Genomic DNA, 9,803 nt, shown 5'->3' with positions numbered 1-9,803 from the left:
ACTACAATGACACCTGGAAGTGGGGGGATATATTAGGCAGCAAGTGAACATTGTGTCCCTGAAGTTGATGTGTTGGAAGCAGATTTAATGGACAAGTATGAGGATTTGAGGGACCAAATGGTGATGTCCAGACGACTGGGTCAGAGCAACTCCAAAACTGCAGCTCTTGTGGGATGTTCCCGGTCTGCAGTGATCAGGACCGACCAGAAGGGGTCCAAGGAAGGAAAACTGGTGAACAGGCAACAGGGTCATGGGGGGCCAAGGCTCATTGATCCATGTGGGTAGCAAAGACTGGCCTGTGTCGTCCAATACAATAGAAGAGATACTGGAGATCAAATTGCTAAAAAAGTTCCTGCTGGTTCTGATAGAAAGGTGTCTGAACACACAGAGCATCGCAGTTTGTTGTGTATGGGGCCGCGTAGCCACAGACCGGTCAGGGTGACCATGCTGACCCGTGTCCACCACCAAAAGAGCCTACAATGTGCATGCGAGCATCAGAGCTGGACCATGGAACAATGGAAGAAGGTGGCCTGGCAAATCACATTTTCTTACCTGGGGAAGAGATGGCATCAGGATGTACTATGGGCAGAAGACAAGCCGGCGGAGGCAGTGTGAAGCGTTGGCCAATGCATTGCTGGGAAACCTCGGGTCCTGCCATTCATGTGCATGTCACTCTGACACGTACCACCGACCTAAACATTGTTACTGACCAAGTACACCCCTTCATGGAAACGGTATTCCCTGATGGCATTGGCCTCTTTCAGCAGAATAATGCACCCGGCCACACTGCACATCCGATCACCTCACAACTTACAGGACTTAAAGGATCTGCTACTGGCGGCTTGGGGCCAGATACCACAGCACACCTTACATCTAGTGGGGTCCATGCCTGGACGGGTCAGGAAAAGGGGGACCTACTCAATATTAGGCGGGTGGTCACAATGTTATGGCTGATCGGTTTATATGGCTTTGTAACAGGGTAAAGAATCTCTCTCTGGTCCCCCAGCTCTTCTGCTGGGCCCCATAGGAATTGTATGATCTGCCTTCATGCTCAGTCCCAGGAGGAATCTCTCTTATAGGAGCGAAACCTTGAAGAAATTTGTTATTTTCTCAAGAAAAGGAAAAACCCGGCCTTGTATTGTGCTGATAACACAGAACAATGAAGTGAAACATTCACATTAAAGTCGGCAGAGTTCTGGCAGCTAGAAATCCGCCTGGGAACTCGGCGCGGACTCGGGGAGTGTCACGTTTCAGAAAATCGCAATCAATTCAGTTTTGGAGTTGAACAACTCCATTCGAGTGAACAAAAAGGCATTGTTTTCCCCTTTGCACAATGATGTACCGTCGCGGAGCATCAATGGCGTCCAACTGAAACCTGTAAGAGCCAATTAGTTCTCACTAGAGCAGCCAGAACAATTCATCAGAAGGTCAGTCCACCCAGAAAGAATATTTCAGGTGTGTACAGAGAACGGGGAGCTAGATCGGCTCTCTCAGGTAGTGCAAGCGGTGAGATCTCGGCACTCGTCCTGCATATCTGTGGTGGATATGATGATGGGGTCTCGCTCTTCCTGCTGCAGTTTTAGTTTATGTGGTGCAGAATGCAGCATGAGGAGAGGGGACAGCTGTACTAACCCAAAGCTCCAAGGTGAGTACAATGCCAGGCATTATGGCGAGAAGGTCTTGCCACTGGACTTTGCACATGATATAAGAAGCCAGCAAGTGATGCAGGCCAACAAAACGACACCAACAACTGAAATATTACCTTTGGGTGGACTTAGGGCTTGTTCACACCGAATGCGGTGCGTTCCGGAGCGGCAGCTGCTGGAACGTACCACAATTCCTCACAAAACTTCCCCCTGCGTTCTGGGGCGTTGCGGTGCATTGAATTAAATGGCAATGGGATCGGACGCGCGGCAAAACTTTGCCAGCATTCCGTTCTACTGCAAACGCAAAAAATAGAGCGAGCAGCAATTTTTTGTGTTTGCAGTGGAACAGAACGCAGGCAAAGTTTTGCCACACGTCCGATCGCACTAGGGGCGGGGGCGTGGAAGCGGTGCCATTGCAATTAATGCACCGCCACGCCCCCTCCCCAGAACGCAGGGGGACGTTTTGCAGGGATTGCAGTGCGTTCCAGCAGCTATCGCTCTGGAACGCACCGCATTCGGTGTGAATAAGCCCTTAGGTGGGTTGGCTGACATGCACTTTTGTTGACTGAACTTACTCCGATTTCACTGCACTCTGTGAGCCTCTCGCAATGTGCATTAGAAGCTGCAGCAAGTCAGATAGAGCTCCGCCTCATTTCCTGGCTGGAGGACATCCAGCATCCTCTAGACCCTTGGTTCTCAACTGGTGGGTCGTGACCCAAAAGTGGGTCGCAACCCCTTGTTCAGTGGGTCGCAACCCTGTGTTCAGTGGGTCGCCGCATGCCTACTCACATATGGATGGAGCTCCATCACAGCACAGCAGCCTACACTGCACCCCAGGCTGAGGCTCCACTTCAGTTCTTGTGAGGGAGGGGAGACTGGGTGGATCTTTTTTGGAGTGTGTATGTGTGTGAATGTCTGTGAGTGTGTGAGTGTGTGAGATTGTGTCTGTGGGTATATATATGTATGTTAGTGTTTTTGAGGGCCCGTTCACACAAGTACGGTGCGATTACAGCACTGTACCATGCAATCGCACCTACTTTGCATTCTGGTGCGGGAGGTGTTGCGTTGCCATTCATCTGAATGGTACCCCAAACGCACCTCTCAACCACAGTTTGTATACCCGCATCGGAAAACGCGCGGTACCCTAATGCGTTCCATTGCAGTGCGGCTTGGGTCACGACTTAATGACCGAGGACAAATGTGGGTCCTGAGGTTACGCAGGTTAAGAACCTCTGCTCTAGACTTTCCTCCCCAGCTTGACTGTTCCTGGCCCCACCCCCTTTCATTTATTGGATTTAAACTCTTTGAATCATGGAGGTTCAGCATCAAATGTGGTTTTTACTTAGGGCAGTCTGCATGCAAATACAGCCTGCCTAGGAACGCCCACTCCTCCAGACTGTCATCCACCCATCAAGGCATTTTGATATTTGCATAACTCCTCCCAAGAGCCGGCCCACTGCTTGCATCAGGGCTGAGGGCTCTTTAGAGAAGTACTGACGGTGCTGTGCATGGCTTCCTGAAAACATCACAGCACCCTGACGTCCCCTCGTACCAGCCACAATCTGCTTTCCTTGCATTGAGAAGCATAGTGTCAGGGGGGTACGGCTGGGCCGTGAGTGGAACCCCTTGGCAGGGGCGGCAAGCCAAAGTCCGAGGTAGAGGTACACAGGGAAAATCCAAGAAGAATAGTCGGGTCCAATCCGGGTCGAGGCAGGCAGCTAGTTTCAGTAACGGAAGGGTAAGCCAAAGGGTCGGTAATCAGGAGTCCAAGCAGAGGTTCAGGAATAAAGACAGGTTAAAGGCACGGGGAGCTGGGAGATCACACCATAGGGATAGAATAACACAGCAATGAGCCAGGGCTCTGACTGTGCTTTTATACCCAGTGGAGGACTGAGACCACTCCCCGGCTACCGAGGCAACCAGGTAGCCTCTCCATCAGGAGCCAATGGCAGAGAGGCAGAGGGTGTGTGTTGGGAACCTCCCCCAGCAAGGATCACACCTGACACCAGTAACGGGCGCGCGTCCCCGTGCCTGCGCGCGCAGCCTGTCCACCGCGCACACGCACTGGTCGTGCATTGCGCGCATGCGTACCCGCAGTCCCGGTGCCAGGGGTCCTGCCAGGAAGGGGAACCCGTGCCCCCCGCCGCACATGGCCAACCCCGAGGAGAGGTAAGCCCCCTGGGTACCCTGACACATAGAGGCCCAATGATCGGAGGCTGGAATAAGGTGTGTGGTGTAAACGGAAAGGTTTTAGTTAAAAGTGACGGGGGAATCGGGGAATGCAAAATATCAGCAGATTAGACTTCAGCTTTACCAATAACAATATTTTCATACATTGGCAGAACATTACCAGTCGCTCTTACCTAAGCATTCCCCGGTTGCTCTGTCTATCTGGAAGCCATTTGAGCACTGTTCCTATAAAGAAATAATAAAAACGGATTTATTAACAGGAGCCGAGCCATACACAGAATATAAAACGGGGGAAAACTTGGCCTATTCCATGTTTGGTAACATTCTTATGTGATGAAATAATACTTCTGACGAATGTACTTTTCAGACGTCAGACTCCTTTATGTAACGGGAATCGAAAATCTTTTTTTAACGCTGCTTCCTTTACAATGAATGTTACAGAGGGAATCATGTCGGAAGCCATTGCTGACCTCCCTCCTAAAATATGTTGAAGGATTCTGAAACTGTGCCGCAGTTTTCAGGAACGCCGATCAGCGGCTCGAAAAGGTCCATGCACAAAATCAGATTCCTTCCAACAGAGCAAGTCCACTTTTTGGTTTTACATCCGTATCCTAGGCCAGTGTTGGTCAACTTACGTGATATAAGGGAACCTCCAGTGTGGCCCCTGACATCACCAAAGGGATGCACATAATGTTCAGTGTATGTAATGCTATGGAAAATAGTGCTGCAAGTCAGACTACAGACATGCTACAAGAGACGGCTGAAGACTACAGACATGCTACGAGAGACGGCTGAAGACTGCAGACGTGCTACAAGAGACGGTTGAAGACTACAGACGTGCAACAAGAGACGGTTGAAGACCACAGACGTGCTACAAGAGAAGGTTGAAGACTACAGACGTGCAACAAGAGACGGTTGAAGACTACAGACGTGCTACAAGAGACGGTTGAAGACTACAGACGTGCAACAAGAGACGGTTGAAGCCTACAGACATGCTGCTAGCGCCGGTGAAAGACTACAGACGTGCAACCAGAGACGGTTGAAGACCACAGACGTGCTACAAGAGAAGGTTGAAGACTACAGACGTGCAACAAGAGACGGTTGAAGACTACAGACGTGCTACAAGAGACGGTTGAAGACTACAGACGTGCAACAAGAGACGGTTGAAGCCTACAGACATGCTGCAAGAGACGGCTGAAGACTACAGACATGCTACAAGAGACGGCTGAAGACTACAGACATGCTACAAGAGACGGCTGAAGACTACAGACATGCTACAAGAGACGGTTGAAAACTGCAGACATGCTACAAGAGACGGCTGAAGACTGCAGACATGCTACAAGAGACGGCTGAAGACTGCAGACCTGCTACAAGAGACGGCTGAAGACTGCAGACCTGCTACAAGAGACGGCTTAAGACTACAGACATGCTACAAGAGACGGCTGAAGACTGCAGACATGCTACAAGAGACGGCTGAAGACTGCAGACATGCTACAAGAGACGGCGGAAGACTACAGACATGCTACAAGAGACGGCTGAAGACTGCAGACATGCTACAAGAGACGGCTGAAGACTGCAGACATGCTACAAGAGACGGCTGAAGACTGCAGACATGCTACGAGAGACGGCTGAAGACTGCAGACATGCTACAAGAGACGGCTGAAGACTGCAGACATGCTACAAGAGACGGCTGAAGACTGCAGACATGCTACAAGAGACGGCTGAAGACTGCAGACATGCTACAAGAGACGGCTGAAGACTGCAGACATGCTACAAGAGACGGCTGAAGACTGCAGACATGCTACAAGAGACGGCTGAAGACTGCAGACATGCTACAAGAGACGGCTGAAGACTGCAGACATGCTACAAGAGACGGCTGAAGACTGCAGACATGCTACAAGAGACGGCTGAAGACTGCAGACATGCTACAAGAGACGGCTGAAGACTGCAGACATGCTACAAGAGACGGCTGAAGACTGCAGACATGCTACAAGAGACGGCTGAAGACTGCAGACATGCTACAAGAGACGGCTGAAGACTGCAGACATGCTACAAGAGACGGCTGAAGACTGCAGACATGCTACAAGAGACGGCTGAAGACTGCAGACATGCTACAAGAGACGGCTGAAGACTGCAGACATGCTACAAGAGACGGCTGAAGACTGCAGACATGCTACAAGAGACGGCTGAAGACTGCAGACATGCTACAAGAGACGGCTGAAGACTGCAGACATGCTACAAGAGACGGCTGAAGACTGCAGACATGCTACAAGAGACGGCTGAAGACTGCAGACATGCTACAAGAGACGGCTGAAGACTGCAGACATGCTACAAGAGACGGCTGAAGACTGCAGACATGCTACAAGAGACGGCTGAAGACTGCAGACATGCTACAAGAGACGGCTGAAGACTGCAGACATGCTACAAGAGACGGCTGAAGACTGCAGACATGCTACAAGAGACGGCTGAAGACTGCAGACATGCTACAAGAGACGGCTGAAGACTGCAGACATGCTACAAGAGACGGCTGAAGACTGCAGACATGCTACAAGAGACGGCTGAAGACTGCAGACATGCTACAAGAGACGGCTGAAGACTGCAGACATGCTACAAGAGACGGCTGAAGACTGCAGACATGCTACAAGAGACGGCTGAAGACTGCAGACATGCTACAAGAGACGGCTGAAGACTGCAGACATGCTACAAGAGACGGCTGAAGACTGCAGACATGCTACAAGAGACGGCTGAAGACTGCAGACATGCTACAAGAGACGGCTGAAGACTGCAGACATGCTACAAGAGACGGCTGAAGACTGCAGACATGCTACAAGAGACGGCTGAAGACTGCAGACATGCTACAAGAGACGGCTGAAGACTGCAGACATGCTACAAGAGACGGCTGAAGACTGCAGACATGCTACAAGAGACGGCTGAAGACTGCAGACATGCTACAAGAGACGGCTGAAGACTGCAGACATGCTACGAGAGATGGGTGAAGTCAAAGACTATGTCTGAAGAATTCAATGTACACATTGAACAACAATGTATCTTATTTGTGTATCACTCGGCTGTAGATCCTCATGATACACAAATAAGATACATTGTTGTTAATACTTAGGATACTTGAATGTATTTTTATAATTTAAAAGGAGAACTATGAGGGGGAGGGGGAGGGGGGGTGCTTTCCACTCACCTCATAGTTCTAGCCGACCTGTGACAATGAGACTGTCAGAGGTCGTCTCATTAGATTGGGAGGTGATGGAACACATACCGGCGTTCGCTCACCTCTCGATCCTGTCACGGCTCTCTGCCGTGACAGGGGAGGGGCTGAATTCCCCCCTCCCTGCTCCGATCCTTCAGCACTGACTGGGGGGAGGGGGCGGGTACAGCTGGCTCTGCCTCCAGATAGGCAGAGCCAGCTGTCACTCACGCAGCTGGGCGGATCTCGACATCGATGTCGGGATCCGCTTCAGCTGCGGCGTCTCAGTATACCGCGAGCTGCAGCTCTCTATATACTGAGCCTAGGGTGACGGGAGGATGCTAGTTTGTGTCCCCCCGTTACCCGAAGGAGAACTATGGGGAAAAGCCCTGACCCCCATAGTTCTCCTTTAACGTCTGAGTTTCCTGTCACTTTAGCAGCTACATAATAGAAGCGGGTAAATATCTGGGGATCACACCGTAACACATAAAACACATGGATATCAGATGACATTATCAGTTCATATATAAATGGCGGAGGACTTACACAATAAATATAATAAATAGGAAATAGACAGATCACAGCATCTCCCCCCATCTGGTATCCCTGACACCTCCCATTACAGATTCCGCCAAATCTCCTCTACCTCCTTTGTCTTGCCAATCTCCTCTACAATGTAACATTTTGGAGCTGGGCCCTCATTCCTAATATTTCACATATCTGTAGAAGTTATAATCTTGCTCTTTATAGTCATTGTATGTTCTCACTATGAGCAGCGCCGTGGAAAATGTTGGCGCTATATCAGCGTGTGAAAAGAAGCAATTTCTCTATAGAGATCCACAGTCCTTGTCTGCAGCATTCCAGTGTCAGGACGTCTTTTCCCAGAACAGCCGACCAGCAGAGTCCCTGCTCGGCCAGCTGCGCTCCTTGGCCGCGGCGGTTTGGGATTTGACATCGGATACTCGCGGCTCAGATAATCACAGACCAAAATGTGCATCTTGCAACACAAATCAGATCTCAGCTGCAGCCATGACTTCCCCCTGCGTGTGGATCGTTTTATCTGCCTGAGGGTGGAAAACTACCCAACGCCCGAGCTTAATGAATCAACATTCACTTTCAATCTTCTTAAATCTGCCATCCCTGATGATCCCGCCATGAAGGTCCTTGTTCAGACACTTCCTGTTATAGGGTGACAACGCTCTGTCCCCGTCTCCCAATTGTACTCCTGCGTTGTCACGCATAACACAGGCATGATCCAAGGGAAACCCTCTCGGAGAAATGTCAAGCAGCCAATGCAGGAGCGCATGTAGGCAGGAAGAGGCTGGAAAGAGGCCGCAGGAGTTCAGCAGCACTGAGATGCTTATATTTGTCATATCTGCTATATTAAAGGAGAACTATGGGGTCAGTGTTTTTCCGCATAGTTCTCCTTAGGGTAATGGGAACACACAAACTAGCGTCCTCCCGTCACCCTAAGCTCAGTATACCGCAAACTACATCGCGCGGTATACTGAGACGCTGCAGCCGGAGCGGATCCCTATGTGTTCGCTCACCTCCCGATCTACAGAGCCGACCTGTGACAGTCTCATTGTCACAGGTCGGCTAGAACTATGAGGTGAGTGAAAAGCCCCCCCTCCCCATCCCTCCCCCCCACCTCATAGTTCTCCTTTAAATTGGAATGCAAACAATCACAGAGTCATTGCCAACTCCTGATACCGCATACCCCAATCCCGTTCTTCTGGTTTAAGTTATTAACAGACTGCCTCAGTACTCCTCTCAAGAGCCCTCAGCCATTATGCAAGCAGTGGGCTGGCTCTTGGGAGGAGTTATGCAAATATCAAAATGCGTTGATATCAACCTGGAGGAGTGGGCGTTCCCCGGCAGGCTGTATTTGCATACAGACCACCCTTAGGTAACGCCCACATGATTGACGGAACTGAAATCCAATAGATGGAAGGGCAGAGTCCGGGACAGTCATGCCGGGGAGATGTTTGTAGCCCTCCTATGCTGAGGGATCCCAGGTAGGCTGTACATATATTTATGGTAATATCGGAGCACAGGTTCACTTTAAGGCTGGGCAACCAACCACTTTACTGCAGCCAGATGAGGAGAGATAATACCCGGATATTATGCTTTGCGCGTCATCGCCGCCCTTCACAATGCGATACTGAAATCATGCCAGGAACAGGAGCCAAAATATGATCAAATATTTATTTCCCGGAGGATATAAAGTGCTGGGGACTTACCTGGGCATGTAGGGGGTCAGTGCGGCAGAGGGAGAGTGTGAAGAGGGCCACCAGTCTGCAACAAACACAGAAAACCAGTGTTACCGACATTGGAGGATCTTTTATAACATCTAACAATACAAAATACATTTCTCTGATCATCTCCACATCATATCAAAACCAAATGAAAGAAAACGCGTCTGCATGCTATTACACCCCCAGCTCTGGAACATGAGCCCCAATCCCCAATAAATACATCTGAATGAATGTCATCAATGAGCCCTCACATTATAGTGCTGACCGAATGATGTTATCCCTCGGTGGTGATTGATTAGACGGCACTCTCAGTGATGTCACTGGTCTCTAGTGATCGGATAGGCTGCATTCTCAGTGATGTCACCGGTCTCTAGTGAATGGAGAGGCTGCATTCTCAGTGATATCACCGGTCTCTAGTGAACGGATAGGCTGCATTCTCAGTGATGTCACCAGTCTCTAGTGAATGGATAGGCTGCATTCTCAGTGATGTCACCGCTCTCTAGTGAAGGG

At 50.1% G+C, this 9,803-nt stretch overlaps 1 protein-coding gene across 1 annotated transcript in view; it reads right to left on the bottom strand.

Annotated features, from left to right (window-relative positions):
• The window catches only part of FBLN5 (fibulin 5), a 29,934-nt gene extending 20,566 nt beyond the window's left edge, over window positions 1-9,368 (bottom strand). Inside the window, 2 exon segments of the mRNA XM_018558495.1 lie at window positions 4,010-4,061; window positions 9,279-9,368. Coding sequence (XP_018413997.1) covers window positions 4,010-4,061; window positions 9,279-9,368 — 142 coding nt within the window.
• Window positions 9,369-9,803: the final 435 nt, after the last annotated feature.

The sequence above is a fragment of the Nanorana parkeri genome, unplaced genomic scaffold (assembly GCF_000935625.1).
Source record: "Nanorana parkeri isolate BGI_ZX_2015 unplaced genomic scaffold, ASM93562v1 scaffold344, whole genome shotgun sequence".
NCBI classification, from domain to species: domain Eukaryota; kingdom Metazoa; phylum Chordata; class Amphibia; order Anura; family Dicroglossidae; genus Nanorana; species Nanorana parkeri.
Note: the sequence above shows the minus strand (reverse complement) of the source record. Positions and strands in the feature narration are given on the sequence as shown.